Here is a 20083-nt window from a genome sequence, read left to right as displayed (position 1 = left end):
TGCTGCATCCATCCCAGTGCACAGCAGCACCTTCCATTCAGGATATCAACCCAGAAAGGCAAAAAAAAAAGCTGGCAGGGAGCCCAGGGCTGGCTCTGCCCCCGAGCTGCAGCCCTTTCATGTGGCTCCAACGCCTCTCACACTTTCAAAGGCACACCAACCCACTTAATGGATGTCTCACAGCCCACTGTGTGTGTTCTGACACAGCCCCTCTGCCAAGGAAAAACAACAGTGAGCGTGTGTGGATGTGTGTGTACACAAAGGATTGACAGAGGATGTTGCTTGCATTTTTACAGCTTTGTTGGAGGGTTTGGTTGGGGTTCTTTTTTTTAATATAAAAGCCTAAAGCAAATACAATGCAGAGAAAAGGATTTTAAAAAAAAATCTTTAATACTTTACCTACATGCATAACACCTGTAGAGCTCTGACACTCCCCAAGGAACATGTTTTATAGTTAAGTGTTTCAGGCTGGAAAAAGACAACTGCTCAAAAAAACATTGCTACTGGCCACTACTGCACATCCTGCCAACATGAGTGCTCATTCAGGGACACAATTAAGTCTTTCAGGGAAATCTATCCCAGGAGCTACACACCAGCTTTGCAAGCTTTAACCTTCAAGTGTTCCCCACCTGCAGGAGCTGAACCCTCCTACTTTATGCAAGGATTCAGTTTGTAGCAGAATAATGAAGTTTTAGTTCTTTTTGGCAAATAGAAGCAGGGAATCTAACCTTTAAACCTTCCACAGAATCCCAGATTGGTGTGGGGTGGAAGGGACCTTAAAGCTCATCCCATTCCATTCTCTGCCATAGGCAGGGACACTTTCCACTATCCCAGGGTGCTCCAAGCCCTGGCCTTGGACATTTCCAGCCTGTGCCAGGGCCTCACCTCCCTCACAGGGAGGAACTCCTTCCTAAAAGATCACAATGAACAATGAATTTCAATGCACACAAATGCTCACCCTCTGCCTTCAGCTGAGTAAACAGCCACCAGGCAGGACAGTTCTCACCTCAACACCAAGTTTCAGTCCTCTGAGGTGAACTTCTGCCCACATTTTGTCACCTTTAAGACTGAGAGGTAGATATGGTCACTGGGTGGCTTCAAATGCCCATCAGCAAGCCCACTGCATGTCAGTCACTTAAAAAGAAAGGTTTATTTTACTGTTGGACAGAGATTTGAGGACTGTGGGACCTCTGAGTAGAACTGGGCATCTGAGAAATCTGCTTGAGTGGAAATTATCCCTGTTTGTGGCAGGGGGCTGGAACTAGATGGTCTTTAGGGTCTGTTCCCACCCAAACCATTCACTGATTCCATGATCTATGTGTCCTCCTCAAATCCAAGTGCTGACACCAGCACATCCTGAATGAATTCACCTGTTGCATGTTCACAAGAACTTCCCAGGCCAGATACATGGATATGATGACAAACTACACATCTGCCCACTGTCAGATTTTTATAGTTTTCTTTGAATCGCCCACTGCCAGCATTAGAGACAAGACATTTGCCTGGAAAGCCCATGCAGTCATGTCAGCTCTTTCACTCCTAAAGGATGCCATGTTTTAGCTGGGTTAGAATGAACCCTTCCACCCCTTTGGAGCAGGTCTCTTGGCTGTGTGGTTACTCACATACAACACCCACTGCAATACATTTGTGTACAACTATAAAAGGAGAAAATAGAAGCACTTTATTTTCAGTATACAGACTAAATCCCACCATAAAATCAAGATAATGAGCAAGCACACATGAATAAAACACTCAGCACTTAAGCAAACCCCATTTTTGCCATGTCTGTGTTTCTGCAGTGGCTCCTGCAGCTCTCCAGGGTTGCTCCCAAAGGTGGCTGCAGTACTCCCAGGAACAATCCTCCCTCTACTCCACAAAACACTCCCAGTTTGCATAAAGTGCTACATTTTCCTGTATGCCTTGAAATACTAGTTAGGTACAACACTATTTCATCATCTCTGCTCCCAAACTATGTCCAGTCCCACTTCCACCCTGACATCAAAGCCACAATTATTTCTACAAGGAGGTAAAATCAGCAGGTTGTAGCAATACAACTCTCCAGAGGTGCACAACAATGGCCAAGTGTGATCTGCAGCACAGACAGCAAGAAGACAGAAATGCTGAACAGTTGTACCACACACATGCACACGATCACCTCTGCAAAGCTTTCTTCATGGTGTGACTCCTTCCACATCACACTTTTTCACATTAAAAAAAAAACAACAGCCCTTGTCAAATTTAGCCCATTTAAAGCTGCCAACAAAATTGGGTTCCATGTGCTATCAATGGGCATGTTATTGCTTGTAGTAAATTGGAGAAATTTGGACCTACACACGAGATTGGCTTGCAAAGCAGAAAGGTCAGGAGAGGCCCCTCAGCAGTTTTAGGAACTGACCAGCTGGTATTTCCTGCACACTGGCTACAACACTGCAATGTCCAAAGCACACCTAGTACCATCACTGAGCAAACAGCCCATCCTCTCTGCTTCCTATTTAACACACAGAGCACTCAGCGATTTTTGTAACTCCATCATGCTCACCTTGGCTCATTCACCTGAAAATGGGGGACAGGTGTGATGGCAGAGCAGTGCCAAATCCTCTCAGAACTCACATGTCACCAGAGTGAGCTGATATTCTTGCAGAGCTGTGAACATGCCCAGCAGAGCAAAAACATCCTCACTGGATTTCCCAGCTGCCAATGAGCCACCTCAGCCAGGTGCCCTTGCACAATGCAGCCTTCACACCTTGTGCCTCTGAGTGTGGAGTTTACAGCTGAGTGTCCTCAAGGATTAACAAAGCTGCTCTTGGGATTGCTGCCAAGCCAACAGTGACTCAAAGGCTCAGTACAAACTCACAGTGGTGCATGGGAACACCAGGCCATTCCAGACCCCTGCCAGCCCTCACAGCTCACTGCCTAAAGCTCCTTTCTTTGCTAACACACCTTGACTACAGCCCTGCTTTACAGCCTCTCCTGCTAACTATACTCTTCAAATCAGCTCTGACTGCAACTGCTGCCCTTAACCTACCAAGTACAGAATGGATAGAGTAATTCCTGTCTACTGCTGCTCCAGATGCAATGCTATCAATAAAAACACAACTAATTCTGCCAGCAGATGATCCAAACCAGCACTGCTCTCCAACAGCAGATGCGTGAGGGAGGGCTGCAGATTGCCAAATCTCCAGGCTTTCCACACCACAAAGGAAGGTAGCAACAAGCAGCCTTTGAAACAGCATTGTCTCTGTATTTTTCTCTACCATTGAATCCCTTTTCCACACAATTTAGTGAGTGAACTAGAGGCTTCTCTGGAGCAGTGGAAGAAAAGAGGTGGTAAATAAATAACGAATTATAAGAACTAGGCCAATAGTTTTACAAAGTTTTCCTTTTTGGTACCAGCACTGAGCACTGCTCGTTTCCAGGTGGAGAGAAATACAAAACACTTCAGTCTCTCTGAGAGCTTAAAGTCCAAGTGACTTCTGCACAATCTGCTTGGCAATTTTGTTAAATTGTTCTCTGTCTTCCCGCCACATCTTGGAGGCATCTACATTGGCTCCACTTTCATCATTTGGCTCTGAAACAAGAAAGACAAAGGTAAGTGGGCAATGGAGCCTCTTGCTTCTTCAGGAATGTCACTTCCCCAGGGGTTTGAAACACTTCTCCTCCTTGAGGCTGCAGAAACACCACTGCAACAAATCCAGTGCCAGCTCCTGCATTCCCAAAAGGCTCTGATTTGAGTGACCACAAGAGAAAGGGTGTCACAAGAAGTTTGAGTTTAGGCAAGAAACAAGTGGCACAAGATGCGGCACCCCCAGTACTGTCAAGGGTTTTTAAAACCATGTGTTTCTCCCTGCACAACGTTTTTTTTTTTGTTCTCCAGCTTCCCAGACACAAAGCCCCTCTCAGCAGGCCACCCAAACAGGCTGTCCCTTGCTGGGATGGTTTGTTCTATTAAAAACCAACAAAACAATCCAAGGACACCCATGGAATATGCTTTCACTTCTGCAACACCTTTCATCAGATGATTTCAGAATGTTTCATGAAGCACAGGGAGTGCTGAAGTCCCAGGGGCTCCCTGTTTTTTATGGAGGTAATCTGGAACCCAGGATTTACAAGGTCTGTGGGCAGCAGGACACTGCCCTGGGGTTCCAGAAGGCACTACCAGACCCTGCTCACCTCTCTTGTCACACCAGTCACACCCACCCCAGCCCAGTTCATGGCAGTATCTGGGTTCCATCCTTCTCCACATGGTCCTGATGGTGCACCTGAAAAGCCAGCAGGTGAGCAGGTCACCCAGCCTGGAGAACCTGGGCTTACACACCTGCACAGCCAGGGCTCACAGGTCTCCAGTGCCCTGAAAGAAGCTGGTCACTGGTGTTTTAGCCTAATTTCTCCAGAAGCCATGGGAAAACAGGATGGAGGGCAGAGAAGGAGACCATGTGGCTCCCACACTTCCCAGTGCAGGTGAGGCTGCATCACAAACCAAGCTCTTGGAAGCCATGGGAATATTTGTCTGCACAGCTTCCCAACTGCAGGTTGCTATTCCAAAGCTAAAACAGCCCCTTGCAGGAATCTGTTGCTTGTTCTTTGGTCAACTTCGCAGCTTCTAAACCCATTTATCCTTCCAAACCAGTTCTAAGGGACATGGCTCTGCCCTCTTCAGGCAGTTCAGTGGCTCTGTCCACTGTCTGGAAAATTATCCATTTTCCAGAGAGCTGTACATGACAGAGCTGATCCACAGCCCTTGTTAGATTTAGGAAAAAACATCTGAAAGGCTCCACAAAAAGTTTTTCACCCCAGGTCTCTCCTCAAGAAGCCTTCCTCTGAACCAGAGATGGTAGAGAGGGGAACAACAAAGACAAACAGAGTGTGCTGACTTCTGAACCAGAGGCCACGGGCTCCAGTTTACTGTACTGGTTAGGTCTGATAACCCTTCAGCTGCCAAAGCCAAATCCAACAGAGGCTGTAACCCACAGCTTTAAACATAAAGAACAGCATAGCAAATACAGAGAGGGCTTTGTCCAGCTGAGCCTCTGGGACCACCTGATCCATCTCTACTGTCTCAGGTGCTACCAACCTGGAAGGAAAGCCTTGCAGTAACCCCCATTACTAATTCAGTTGCATTTTTTTCCAACCCTTCTCAGAACACCGGTTCACTAATAAATAAACAAACCCCAAAGCTTTAAGAAGTGTGGCTGCTGCTGAGCAGCTTTCCACGTGCTTTGCTCAGTGAACAAAGCAAAAGGCAAGAGGCTACACCGAGGAAGGGCTGCCAGGACAGCAGGGCTCACCTGCCAGCATGCTGACAACAGACAGGAGGATCTTCTCCACGCTCTGCACGGGGCTCCATCGCTCTGCGCTGCTCTCGTAGCCCATGGGATCGTCCCCAGGAGCGTGGAGGATGGAGATGCACACCCTCCCATCTGGGTAAACTGCACAAAAAAGCACACAGGATTGTTTGTTACTTAGTGGAAATGATCAGCATCTCCATCCCTTGGGCATAGATCAGCCTTAAGACTTAGCTCTTCTATGATTAAAACTAAATCCAGGTTTAAATTTCCTCTATAAGCAAGTGGCTACAAAATATGAAAAACAAAACCCCAAGACAAATCTTCTTTAAGCAACTCCTTCCCCAAGTGCCTGTTGGGAACACTTGTGTCATTTAATAACCAGAAAGGCTCCGTGGAAGAAATGAATGATGCAGCCTGGTGGAATAAGGCAAGAATTTATGCACAGACACAGCTCCAAGCAGGTAAGCAGTGCCACTTAAATGGAAATGAATGCACTGAATGCACATTGGAGGCCTTCACTGGGCTGTGACCATGAAAAGCATTACACAAAGGAGGGAAAAGTGTTATGTTATATATATTATAAACACGAGAAAAAAATAAAGTGTTATGTTAAATATATTATGAACAGTAGGACTGATCTTTTTTTGAATATTACTGAGGTGCAATCAGAAGAATTCCCACTACTTTTTTTTTCCCTTAAAGCTCAGCTGCATTAAAGCACCTGGAAAGAAGGAAACCTATGAATTAAGGATCCAGGTGCTTCCCCTCCCACCTTTAGCATAAGCAACAGTACAAGTTGTCTTCACAGCGACTGGACTCCACTGACTTGGTAATGAAACCAAACAAAGGTTGAAGAGGCACCTCAAAAGAAAACATTGCTCTACCAACATGGCCTAATTCTCCTGCATGGCAGGCTCCTGAGGAATGACAACTTTAGCACAATAATTTCAGGGCTTTTATTCCTCAGGTGACCAAGCTGGTGCCATTTCCAGGAAAGCAAGACAAAACAAAAAGTGGGAATGACTGCTGGAAGCAGCTGTGCTCATTTCCAACTCCTTCCATTCACCCAGCTATGCCCAAGCACGTAAACGCTGTGGAGCACTTTTATTCCCAGTCCTTCCTGCAGCCCCAGGCTGGGGACTGGAGCTGCTCTAACCATAGCTGGAAGAGGTGAAAACAGCAGGGCAGGTGCTGAATCAGCACTTCCTGCAAGCCAGGAACCCACTGACAGAAGGATTTCACTCCTGTTCCTGCACAGTGCCTCATTTGAAACAGCTGGAGCACAGCAGCACAGGCAGGACATCAAAGGCTGGCTGCAGGAAGATGTATGGATCCTCTCTGCTCTGCTCAGGTGAGACACACCCCTGTCCAGCTGTGGGGCCCCAACCTGAGGGCGTGGAGCTGTTGGAACGAGTCCAAAGGAGGCCAGAGAGAGATGCCCCAGAAACAGGCTGGGAGTGCTCAGCCTGGCAAAGAGAAAGCTCCAGGAGACTTCAGAGCCTCTTTCAGTGACTAAAGGGGATCCAGGAGAGCTGGAGAGGGACCTGCGACAAAACATGGAATGACAGGACACAGGGAATGGCTTCCCACAGCCAGAGGGCAGGGATGGATGGGATATTGGGAATTAGGAATTGTTGAATTGTTCCTTGAGAGGGTGGTGAGGCACAGGGTGTCAGAGCAGCTGTGGCTGCCCCTGGATCCCTGGCAGTGCCCAAGGCCAGGCTGGACAGGGCTTGGAGCAACCTGGGACAGTGGAAGGTGTCCCTGCCATGGCAGGGGGTAGAACAGGATAGGTTTTAATGTCCCTTCCACCAATCCTTCCCAAAGCACCTATTACCTGTGATCTCCCCACACTTATGCTCAGTGCCAGTGCAAGCAATGCCATTCATCACTATTTAGTTACTTTTACCAGAGTATCCAAGGTCATTGTAATATAACAGGAAACAGTTCTGTGGTATCCCAATTCCCCCTTGACATAAGATAAACTGCAAAGATGAGGGGACACAGCAGACTTTAAAACATTTTCCTTGTGATTTCTCACAGGGGGAGAAAAAAGTAGAAAAAGCACAGCCCAGCCACCCCTTTCTGGGTAGAAGCAGCCCACCACAACCCCAGTGAGAAGAAACATTCAAGTGTCTGCTTCAGGTGACCTCAGCTGCAAATTAAGAAGACTCAGAGACCCAGGGCTTCAAAGAGCTGAGCTGACCATCCAGTGTGTTCCAACTATCCCATGGAAGGAACACCCATGTGTAAAGCCACTCTTTAACACAGGAGTCAGGCAATTTGTGCTTCTCCACACCCCACTCCTCCTGGCAGTGCTGCACACAACACAGCTGCAAGCAGTGAACCTCAAGCCAAGGCCACAGCTGGAGCTGCAGGGACAAGGGTTTGCTCAGGGACACCAGTCCTGGCAAGAAGTTTGGGTAAATCAGTCCAGCTGCAGCAAGGTGCTGACATGGCCACACTGCTTCCAAGTGCCAAAGTGCTCCAGAAGTGCTGCCACAATGCCCTGGGCATGTCCACACAGTTCTGTGCTGTGACATGCAGGTGTGTCCTCTACAGGAGAATAAAGATGTGGATTAAATGGGTAAGAACCTGCACAGGTGGTGCTTCCAGAAAGGAATAACAGAGAAATTTCAAGAAATTGCAAAATTCCTTGTATATAGGGCAAAATAAATTGATTTCCAGCTGAGATTATGACCTGTGTTTTCCCAGTACAAGGATGTCAGCTGAAGAGGCAGCACTAGGCAGGAGCACAGCATTTGTCTTCTCCTTAAGGAACCTTAAGGGTTTTTAAAAAAATCTTAAGGTTTTTTTTATGTTCAGGGCTCAAACTTGTTAACTGTATTTCTTGTCACTGCAATTACTCCCACTAAAGAGTCTTCAGGTAATATTGTCACCATCACAGACTCACTAAGGTTGGGCAAGGTCTCTAACTCAATCAGCATCACAGAGCAAAGGCCAGCAAAGTGTTAATATTAAACACCTGTAAATGTGTTGTCTGCTTGGACAGAGCACTGTATTTCAGAGAGGTCCCCTCAGAAATGTTAAACCTGTGATTTTATGGGGCAGAAGTCATGCTGCCTAATAAAGCTGCACCCATGAACAACTTTTCAGTCATTAAAATAATACCAAAATACCTAGATACAAGCCATAGAGCAAGGCAGAGTTCATGGTGTGTTGGGACAATGCTCTCAGGCACATGGTGGCATTCTTGGGGTGTCATGCATAGTCAGGAGTTGAACACCACGATCCTGATGGGTCCCTCCAAACTCAGCATATTCTATGATTCTTTGTCTAGAAAGAGCCTGCATTAATTCACTAAGTCTCACATCCTGTACAGAAGATTTAAAGGCATGGAATTTGCTGGAATCCTTTTAGGATGAGCAAAAATTTTATGAGGAATAATGGGATAAAGATAAGGGACCTTAAGACAGAGCAAAACTGTTGGGCAGCTGAATGCTCGTGCTGCCTGCTCCAGGTTGGGGAGGGAGAGAACCACCCTTGGGAAGGATGCCAGATCTGCTACTGCAAAAGGTTCTTTTTAAGCTGCACAAGCAACTCCAACCCCCCTGTGCATCCTGCTGCATCAGACTCACTGTTGGGATGGAACATCTCACAGGTGAACCTCATCTTGGGAGGGCTCAGCGGGTAATCCAGCGGGAAGCTCAGGATAGCAGGGAAAACCCCATACTCAAAACAGGTGTCTTCAGGACCCCTGGAAACAGAGAAAATGTTATTCACCAAAGTTTTAAACAGCTCTTTCACCCAAATTCTTGTCTCATGAGATGTTTGAGGCATGGGTTCCATCGTCTTCTCCAGGAAACAAAGAGTTAAGGTGCTCTTACCCCACACCTCATAAACTTAAATCCAAATATGAGGCTTGGGAGGCAGGGGGGAAATCAAAGCTTGCACGCTAAATTACTAGGAAGGTCACAACACTGTTTAATTAGCAGGGTGTGTCTGGATATAATTGGAGTATCTGGCTCCAAGGCATGTTCCAGGATTTGAGTGTCTGCACGTCAAGCGAAAGCAGAGGCAGGTGTGGGACTCCTGTGCCTTTGAAGATACTGTTATGCTCTGCAAGACAGAGATGTCAAATGCTGGAGCTCAAAATTAATTTATAAATGCCACAGAGATCCCAACTGCCAGTATCTAGCACAACCACACAAACACTTATCACTGTCTGATGCAGAAAGCACAGCAAAGGTTTGGAAAAATAAAAACACAGCCCAGAGACCATAATTGTCAGAAGACATGCAGGACAACAATGTGTCTTTGCAGACTTCAGCTATTGAGTTTGCCCTCCCTCCAGTGCAGGTGGAGAACAAATGGCTTCATCAGGGCTCTTGTAGGAACATTTCCTTATTGTGTTCAGGATCTAGTTCAAAGTGCAGCCGAGTTGAGAACATAAAGACAACTATTTTACCCTGCCTACATAAAACACTTGTGGAAAGTGAGCAAAAACCAAGTTATTTGTGAGCAAAAAACAAATAATAAATCACTAGCCATGATTTATTCAAACTTGATGAACCATCTGGAAGTTGTAACACAAACATGATTTCCCTTGATTGGAAAGATGACGAAAAAAGCTTCAGCACTAAAAATTGTTGCCAAGGAAACCTCATGTATTTAGTAAAAGGCTGTTCAAACAAAGGTTGCACTGTCTGGGAAATAAGGGTTAGGAATATATTCATGCTTCCTCCTCCCAGTCCACATTCTCCATGCCAGAAAGAACATTAAAGTTGGAGAGCAGCAAATCCTAAAGCACTGGAAGACCGTCTCAAACTTGGAGATCCAAAAGACTTGGCTTAAATCACAAGAACTTGGCTTAAATCACAAAACCTATGTGATTTAAACATGAATATTGACACTGGCAGGTAAGGTAAGAGAAATGCACCAACATTCTCCAAGAATGAAAGCTAAACTGTCTCAACCACTTTGTTCCCTTTCTGGCCTTTTCCCTAAATTTAGTCAGGATTCAATTCACATCTGAGAGTAAACTGAATGCATTTTTTCCTGACCATTTTAATTCCAGCTGCATTTTAAAGGCTTATTGTTGAACTTCTGAGAGTATGTACATACAGGCATTGAAAAGCTGGTGGGTGTCTATGTTCTGTTTTGAGAGCAAACCCACAGCCTTAAGGGCTCTTCTGTCAAATACACTCAACCCAACATACTCCATTTTAGGCCCTGCATTATGTGAGCAAAATGCTTTTGTTTCAGCCACTCAGCGCTGCCAGGATCAACTTCAAAGAAATTATTAAAGTTAATCCAAGACAGCATTTGCAGCTACAAAACACTCAGCATTTGAACTTGACAGCATCACTTTGAGCTCACAAAGGACATTGGCAGGGCCAGGGAGGTAAGAGCATGGCAGCTGCTGCAATCACCCCCTGCTCTGCAGTGATTCCAAAGCTGACAAGGAGACAAAGCATGAAAATGAGAAGAATGAGAAGCTCTGCCCTCTAGAAGCTGGCTGTAACTCATGCAAGGGGCAGAGAAGAGTGGTGGGGATCTTCCAAATAAGAGAGAGAAGTACCTTGAGGAGAACAGCTAATGGAAATTTGGAGAAAAGGCTCCTCAGGAGGGACCTTCTACAACTCCCTGACAGGAGGGTGCAGCCAGGTGGGGGTCAGGCTCTGCTGCCAAAGGACAACAGACAAATCAAGAAGAAACAGCCTCAAGTTGCAACAGTGGAGATTTAGTTTTGATATTGGGAAAAATTTCCTCCCTGAAAGGGTTTTTCAGGCTGCCCAGGGCAGTGGTGGAGTCACCATCCCTGAAAGCAATCAAAAACCATGTGAATGTGGCACTTGGGGACATGGTTTAGTGGTGCATTTGTCAGTGCTTGGGGAATGGTTGGATTTGATGCCTTAACAATTCTGTGATTCTAATTCTATAATCACAGCTTCACATACATTTGCAAACGGCTTATTTGTGAAAAGATGCTGGAAAAACACCAAACCCCACAATCATCAGATGCCCAAAAGGGGAATGGAAACAAAAGTCATAAGCCTAATTATAGATCTAATTACCTTTCTAAACAGCTTTGTGATAAGTTGACTTCAATTTACGCTGTTTAGTTTTCAAGCAATCTTTAGGCTAATAAAGTTCTTAACCATTGCATGCTTTTGTGTCTTTTGGGGATAAACTTTAATAGCAACACACACTTGTACATGCCAACCAGAGAGGGCAAAACTTGGCCCTCAAATGTTAAATCCATGAACACAACACAGCCTGGAGGACCTCACGCAACGCCAGGGAATTGAGCAACACAAGGCAAACTCTCCTGAAATGATGCTGCAAAGACCTGGCTTTCAACAATGCTCCCCACCTCTGGTCTTCAGAAAGGTTTTCACATGGGTATTTTCAGTTCTGTGCCCATCACACTCATTTTAGGAGTGTAAAATCTGTTCTGTCCTTTTTTTTAGTATGGTTTCAACATTTATACATTTTACATTCCTCCAGCATTGCTGCTGCAGACAAGAACACTGGAGATACAAATAATTATTATTTCCATTATTTAAAAACGCTTTGTTTTATCTCCAAGTCAAGCTCTTACATCAATTTATGTAACATTACCCAGCCTACCTTTGAATTGACAAATGAGAGATGTCTTTTTTTTCTTAGGTCTCTCTTTATAAAGTTATGTGCCATTATATAAAGCTCTAGCTTTATATAAATTGGGTGAAGGAAAGAAAGTATTCTGCTTTTTTTCATAATTATGTTTCTTACCATTTGCACTTCATCTGTGTAAAAATTTGCAGGCAGCTTCACTCCTGTTTTCTCCTCTGCACACCTCATTCCCTGAATCTCACACAGCACATCTGAGATTACACAACACTGGAGGAGACCACCACAGACAAATACAAACAAGTCATGTAACTTACTTTCCAAAGGCATGGCAAACACTGCTACTAACAAGATTTGTAAAGAGATGAAAGTAACCCAATGTGTTTGGGGTAAACATGTTTCTATTGTATCACACCTTCAAAATTGAGCAGATCTTAAAATATAACTTTATTATGACACACACACAATGCAGAAACCAAAATGAAAGCACCTCCGCCTCTCATTTTACGCTGACAAAGACCTGAAGCTCAACACTCAGCACTTTAAAGGGCTTTCAAGTCTGCAGAGCAGCTCCTCTGTTCTTTAAGGATGTGACAGGAAGCATCAGAAAAGGTGTTTTCTAGGCAATTCAGAAGTACCTCTGAGCCTCCCTCAGGAAATCTCTACTCAGGCACAGCACTTTGCCAGGAGGAAGCACCAATAAGCAGGAATTTCCTTCCATGTTCCAAGAAGTGCATTAAACCCTCTGGGATTTCCACACTGCCAGCAATCACAGCTGCCTGACCTGAAATCTGGCCCAGCACAAAGCAAATGTGCTGACTATGCCTCTCACAGAAAGCCCAAGACCCTGCAGCCAAAATCTCTGATGTCAGGCAACAGAACAACCAATTTCCATGCTAAGTGTTTCTTTTCAGGGCACTGAGCTACCAGGAAGCACAACCTGTTATCCCAGGAGAAATCACTGCACATAAGCAGAGGCATTTGCCAACTCTTGCCATCAATGAGCAAAACAAGCAGTGGTAATCCAAACCTCCACTCAGCAAGGTCTAAAATAACTCAGAGCCATGCAGCAGCATCACCCACACAGCCACTTTGTGTGCAACAGGGAACTCAGCTCCTTGGATTGGTTGCACCCCTGAGCCCAAGAGACAGAAATCTTGGTTTTCATCCCTAGATAACAGATTCCAAGCAAACCCAGCTAGGAAAACTCTGCCACCCACACCAGCTGAGAATCTCCCCAGTCAGCACTGGTGGTTGCAGGGAAAACCTGCTCAGATCAGAACAGGCACAGAGAGAGCAGGGTCACAGCCACTGCCAGTCCTCTGGGACAACCCAGGCCTGGCAGAAGGAAAGGAAACCCCCAATTCTTACCAAATCCTGAAATACAGAGCCAGCATCCACCCCAACAACAGACCACCAGCTCCAAGGTGGACTCAGTGGTCTGGAACTTCTTCACCTTTTAATTGTGCAGTATTTGCATAAATTGTCAGATGTGAGTGACAAATGTCTTTTTCCCTCTCCTCTAGCATTTTAGAACTTTATTTTGTAAAAATCACTGGTTATTCCATGTACTCAAAGCTCCCAAAGAAGATACAGCATAAGCAGGAGTACAAGAAAGAGAGAAGATGCTGGGCAAAAAGATTTGTCTTTTTCATGGCAAATTTTGCTACCAACAACCACACCCACCAGGTGGGGAGTGGAAGAGACAGAACACAGCTTTGTAAAGGAGTTTTCATCAGCCCCAAAACACAGCAGGATCAGAGCTATTCATCAACAGAAGAGTGAATCTTTTTCTACACAAAATCACTGCATACAACTCTTGACAACACCAACTGATTCAGGAAGGGTAAAGAACTTCAAAAGAATTTTAACTTAAATTTCAATACTTTTTCTGATCAGAACATTTCAATATTCCAAGAAAAAATAAATAGTAAATAAACTAATTTTAGACATTGATTTTTTTTCTCCTGTCACTAATAATTTGTGTATTTTGCTCCACTCAAAGCTTGTCCTGCACTTGCAGATAGGCAATGCTCCAAGGTATGTGTGATCTACAATAAACTGTTTGTTTCCTACAGTGTTTGTAAATGTAAATAATATTCAAGGGAGCCCAAATGAGGATTCTTGACAAATTTGTGAGCTTGTTATTATGGCACCTGTACAAGAAGTTATGATAACAAGTTGTACACATCACCAATGCTGCCTCTGTCACTGTTTAAAGTCCAAATTAAGTCCCTGTTTGGATCAGAGGAGTTTCCAGCCCAAGGCAGGCCAATGCTGATGTCACACAGAACTGACAGTCCTTTTCCACATTCCTGCTCTCCTAGAAGCTCATCACAGCATCACAGCTGATTTCAGACACCAAACAGAATTTAACTCACATGATCAGGGCCTCCCATTCAAAGAAGTTCTCTTCATTCATGGGACCTGTGAAGCAGAACAGAACAATGCTCAGGGCTACCTGAACACAAGGTCACAGCTCCAGAGGGCACAAACCCTGCTCAGCTCCTCACCTGCCACAATCCCTTCTGGTGGGTTCAGGGTCAGCTCTGCAAAAACACAAACACAAGGAAGATTGAGGTGATTTGTGAGCCCAAGCATTTCAGGGGGGGTGTGAGTGGCCATGGCTTAGCACAGAAGCCCAACCACCATTGCTTAATGCAGGACAGTGTTCTACACAAAATTATTTGGCACTTTGGGGTTTTCCAGGCTCCTAGAACTAGCCTTGGAATCACAGAATTGTTTAGGTTGGAAAAGACCTCTGGGATCATTGAGTCACCTGTCTTCACAGAGGCAATACATTAAACCTGAGAAGGAAGACAAAATCATTTCACAAAGCCTGGGAAACACTCTTTTCTTGCACCTCTGTGGTATCTGCTGCAAACCATAACAGCCTGAAGTTTGTATTCCTGTCACCTCTCCAGGTTTGATGCAAAACCCAGAACAACACAAAAACAGGAGAAACACACATGAGAATTCAATCCAACCTCCTGCATGGTCTAGAAAATGTGAGTTAAAAAAAAAGCAGCATCAATAAAACAGCCACGGCTGCACAGGAAAGTTTGGATCCACCAATCCTCACTTTCTCTAGGAAACTGCTACAATTTAAAATTCATAAAACAATCTTCAGCATCACCTCAAGCTGGTGAAGGCCAGTACACCACATGCTGATAAAATAACAACCAGATTTTCTCTGTCTAGTGGACTGACCATCAGTTTCTGGGTTCTGATGTTCTGCAGGGAGGCAGCAGCAGCTGAAGCACAGCTCAGCCACAAACAGGCAACCAATTCCTGGGGGCTCAGCACCAAGCCCAGGGCTCTGAGTGAGCCATGGGGCAGGAGGGGACACTCCCAGCTGCTTATCCAGCAGTGTTTCCTCATCAATGGCCTCTGGAGCACCTCAGTAACACACAGAGCACAGCCAGAGACACTTGACCTCATTTCTGTTCAGGGCATAGGTGAAAGAACAGATTTCTGTCTTATAACAGCTCCTTTAGTGCAGCATTCAAAGATGCATTGCCAGGAGAGACCTTCAGTTTGCTCTGAGTGCCCTTAACCTTGGCACAGCCCTCTCTGAAGGTCCAAACCCAGCAGCAGATTGAAACTCAGCCCTGCTGTTTTCCACACGTCCTGGCATTCCACGGCAGGTTTTTCCAGCTTCACAGTGGGTCTCCAGTAGCTTCTTGTTGATGTTTTTAGACAGAAAGAGGGAGATGTTAAACACAGGAGCTCCTGGAATCATTTTGCTCCATCTTGTGGTTCTCCCTAAGAAGAAAATGCCTCTGATGTTTCCCTGGAAAAGCTGGTGGGGACCCACATGGAATTGTGTCATACAGCACTCCACTCCAAGGAGAACAGGGTAAATGGGAATGAACAGCCAAAGCTCACAGAGCAAAGGGTCTTCATGAGGATAATTCTCCACTTCCTTGCTCAGTTCCTCCCTCAGAGAAAGGTTTCCATCCTTAAGGATCAGGTAAAGCAGAATCCGGGCACTCAGGGGCACAGGAACGTTGATTTTCCATCAGAGTTTGATTTTCCATCTTGTGGTTCTCCCTAAGAAGAAAATGCCTCTGCTGTTCCCCTGGAAAAGCTGGCAGCAGTCCCTGTGGTGGGCAGCCACCCAGAGACATGGAATTGTGTCATACAGCACTCCACTCCAAGGAGAACAGGGGCAATGGGAATGAACAGCCAAAGGCCACAGAGCAGAGTCTTCATGAGGACAGAGGTTCCATTCTCCACTTCCTTGCTCAGCTCCCCCCTCAGAGAAAGGTTTCCATCTTTAAGGATCAGGTAAAGCAGAATTTGGGCATTCAGGGGCAGAGGAGCTTTGATTTTGAGTGGCTGCACATGATCACTGAGAAAGGTCTCCATGGGAATGGTGACTCCTACCCTGTGACTTCCCCAGAGCTGTTCAAAAGGAAACTGAGAGCCCAGCTGAACACGAAGCACGGGAGCTGACACAGCATCACTCACCAGAGCCTCCAAAGCAGGGTCACTGCAATGGAATGGCAGGGAGGTGCCCAGTTATTTGTGAGTGAGCAGCAGAAAGCAGTGAAAGGCTGAAACCAGCGCTCTGATCACATGCAGAGTGACTCTGACAGAGCCAAGCAGTCCCACTCAGCGCAGAAATTTTCCACAACAGCCAATCTAAACCTCCCCAGGTGCAACTTTTTATTTGTTCCCTGGGAGCAGAGCCAGATCTGGTGAGCTTAAAACAGAGCTGACACCAGATAAATGTGATGCCTCTATCAGGAATTCAGGGCAGGTTTGCTGCACACACAATCAGCCCCTTCCTTTTCATTTCTCTGCTCTTTGTGGAGTCGTTATCAGCCAATTCCACTGTGGGGATGGTTCTCAGGAGAGCTGAAAACACATCTTGTTAAAGAACTGAAGAGACTGAGATCATCCTTAAAAGAGAAGTTCAGCAGTGTGGTTCCTAAAAACTGCAGCAAATCTGCAAGGGGATTTAGGATAAAAGCCCAGGATTTAGGAAATATTATGGGTATGTGCTCAGTGCAGTATCTGAGAGGATCTGGACTGAGAAAAAGTCAGTTTTCTTCTGATTCCACACAACTCTCCCCAGGCACTAAGGATGGGAGGTACCCCCTAAAGCCCTGCCAGGTTCAGAAGGTTTATCATTTCTGTGCTTCCCAAATCTCACAATTAACATAAATCTTTTATTTTCAACCTGACAGCACTTCCAGAGAAACCTGTTGGCATTAAAATCCCTGCTGCCTGTTTGTGCCAGGAAGGAAATCCAGTGCATCCAATCAGGCACTGCAGTTCTCAGGTCTCTAGAGATTTAATTCTTACAATGTGACCCACTTTAGACTTGAAATTTCAGCCAGCACAAGACATCTTCAAGATCTGATACTGTTTCTTTACTTCAAGAAACAGTCAACACAGAAAAATAACATTTCCATCTCTTATCTCTCACAAATATAAGCTACTGAGAGACTTAGGTCAGGCTTTAATACTATTATACATCAAGAATTAACAACAGGCACATGCTCTAATAAAAATGATGCTCTTTTTATATCTGATTTTTTTTTTCAGCTTTATCCAAACTAGTTCTGGCAGAGTAGATAGTAAATCTGAAAAAGAAAGAAATCAAACAGAGATCTAAATGAGGACAAGAAACCAAATCATCTGAATGCCCACAGCTTCCCTTCCTTCTTCAAAAAGAAAAAAAAAAATCAGTGCAATTCCACAACCTCTCCCAAAATGCAGTAATATATCTGGGCTCCAACAGGTAGAAACTCCTCACAATGTCAAGAATTTTTCACAGAAGGAAACGATAAATCTTTAAATTAAGACTTAAACAGAGTGTGGGCATGCAGAGAAAAAGATGAAAGACAAAAATTGAAAAAAAATGGAAAGAATCAGAAATCTGGTAAGGAAAATACACCCACCAGCAAGGCACTGAGTGCCAACACCACTGTTACTACTAGAAGTAACTAAAGGGAAGACATGGAGGAGAAGAGGGACAGTAAAGAAAAAAGAAATGTCCATAACTTTGTAGATAACACACACAAGATTTCACCCAGGCAGGAGAGGGTCACTGAAAACCATTCCCATGCCCACATTCACCCATGGCAACACAGGAGGGAGAAACTTCACACTGAGCTGAACCTCAGGCTCCAGCCCTGTCCCAAGGCAGGACTTGCAAAAAGAGGCAGCAGAACTACCTAAAGCCAGGAGCTATTTTTATTTTTCATGATAACTTTAGCTGAAAATCTCTCCAGAGCTAAGAGACTGCAGAGCTACAATTAACTGCCAGTCTTTAGAGAGACACAAGGGAAAGGTTGTGAGTCCTAAGTGATTCTGGGGTTTGTGCTAAAGGAAAGTAACAATGCACAGACACCAAAATGTCTGTTTTACTGCACTGCTGCAGCTCAGGTTTCCAGAAAGCACTGTGCACTCAGCCAGTTACATTCATTTTTTACAACACTGTGTTTTATTGGGCATGGGAAAGTGCTTGTAAAAGCAGATCATAGACAAAACATTATCTCTGTTCCTGCCTTGTGTTACCCTGGGAAACCAGGCAGAGAAGAGTCACCTCATGTCTGCCTGTGGCATTAAGTAAAAATCTTTCTGAGATAATTTAATATCATTTTTCCTAAACACTTTGTTCATACAAGACGCTCCAGTAAGATCTCTGTGCTCCTCAACAACAAAGGATCACAAATGTTTCTTTGAGACTTAGGGCACTGATATGAGAGGAGAGAAGCAGTGCCAAGATTTTCTGTGGTTGTTTTTCAGGTCACTGCCTCTGGAATACAACAGGAAAATGCAGATTTCTAGGGCACACACTGTCAGCACAAACTTCAGCCAGCCCCAGCTGGGTGGGGAGCCCTGGCTGCCCAAACTTCTGTGTGACAGCTCAGCTCAGAGAGCAGCAGAGCAGCCTGAGAACAGCACAGTGCTGGCAGAAAATGTGTGTCAGAAATACTTTCATAAAGGCTGGTGTATTCCACTGAATCATGACAGAAACAAGTCCCCATGCCTGGACAGAGCACAGGAAGTGACCTTCCCTGGAGCAGAGCCTGTTCTTACAGCCCAGCTCCCACCACACATTTCTCTTCTCCATTCTACTTCCTTGCTGTAAATAAAACCCAGAGCATTAAAGCACCTAGGTACACAAACAGGTATTTCTTGCCAACAAAAGGCACTTTTGGGCACATCTCAAACCCACCAGGGAGCAGATGAGCCATCCCAGAAGCCCTGGGATTCCCAGAGGTTTGGTCTCTGGTCCCTGTGGTGAGCATCCCTGCAGCCACATCCCACAGTGGTTTTTAAACAAACAAGTCTAGCCTTTCATTACTAAATTCGAATTTAAATCCTTTTTCTAGCCATTCTGCTTCCATTAAGGACTCCAGAGAATTCCAGAATCATTCAAGTTGGAAGGGACATTAAAGTTTATCTCATTTCACCCCTGCCATGGTCAGGGACACCTCCACCAGCCCAGCCCGCCCCAAGCCCTGTCCCACCTGGCCCTGGACACTTCCAGGGACCCAGGGGCAGCCACAAGCAGGAGGATCTGCCCTGACAAACACCTCGAATTACAGAGATCTCCATACCTGTATTCTGTTCTATCTGGAAAATTTAACAAGGAAAAACACCAAAATAACCGGCCACATGCCCAGGGTTCCCAGCCTCCCCCTGGAACAGCGGAATCCCAGAGGTGTCACCCGCACACCGAGCTGTCCCCTCGCTGTCCCGGCGGGACAGGGGGCAGGACTCCCTTCCCACAGCCCCCTCAGAACGGGCAGTGCCCCGTGCCCGTCCGTGACCCCCAGCCCGCCCCGGGAGCTGCACGGAGCCAGAGAGGAGCCGGGGCACGGCGAGGCCCGCGGCCCGGCCTGCCCGGCGGCCGTCACGGCCCCTCCCGGCCCGCGGGTCCTCCCGGGCTTCGGGAGTGCTCCCCTTTGTGAGGGCAGCGCCAGGGGCCCGGGGAGCGCCACTCACGCTTGTACTCGGCCATGAGCCGCTTCAGCGCCGTCCCCGCCATGGCGCGGCCCCGCCGCCGCTTCCGGGTGCGCGGCCGGAGCGGCCGCGGGCGGGGCGGGGCGGAGGGTGGCGCTCTATCCGCCCGCTTCGCCTCTATGGTAGCGGCCGGTCCTCCCACCGGTATTGGGCGGAGCGGGAAAACCTCAGGATTCCCTATAGGAAACGATGGGGAAGATGCAAGAGAATCTGCAAAATGCCCCATGGAGCGGGGG

General features: G+C 46.0%; 1 protein-coding gene across 1 annotated transcript; it reads right to left on the bottom strand.

Moving 5' to 3' along the window:
- Positions 1-1660: 1660 nt before the first annotated feature.
- On the bottom strand, positions 1661-19963 carry UBE2G2 (ubiquitin conjugating enzyme E2 G2). Its single transcript, XM_074546896.1, has 6 exons — positions 19830-19963; positions 14375-14410; positions 14243-14288; positions 8885-9003; positions 5286-5426; positions 1661-3568 (listed from the first exon to the last, which is right to left on the bottom strand). Exons 1-6 carry the CDS (start codon positions 19870-19872, stop codon positions 3456-3458), a joined length of 498 nt encoding a protein of 165 aa, XP_074402997.1. The 5' UTR covers positions 19873-19963; the 3' UTR covers positions 1661-3455.
- Positions 19964-20083: the final 120 nt, after the last annotated feature.

The sequence above is a fragment of the Zonotrichia albicollis genome, chromosome 9 (genome assembly GCF_047830755.1).
Source record: "Zonotrichia albicollis isolate bZonAlb1 chromosome 9, bZonAlb1.hap1, whole genome shotgun sequence".
Taxonomy (NCBI): Eukaryota; Metazoa; Chordata; class Aves; order Passeriformes; family Passerellidae; genus Zonotrichia; species Zonotrichia albicollis.
This window is presented reverse-complemented; position numbering and strand designations above follow the sequence as displayed.

Bases quoted from the DNA above. Each gene is read 5' to 3' on its own strand.
- UBE2G2 (XM_074546896.1), bottom strand. From the start codon at position 19,872: ATGGCGGGGACGGCGCTGAAGCGGCTCATGGCCGAGTACAAGC. The intron at 14,411-19,829 runs GTGAGTGGCGCT...GTGTTTTTGCAG, and splicing joins GCTCATGGCCGAGTACAAGC to AGCTGACCCTGAACCCACCA. The intron at 9,004-14,242 runs GTGAGTTAAATT...CTCTGTTTCCAG, and splicing joins GAATGGGAGGCCCTGATCAT to GGGTCCTGAAGACACCTGTT.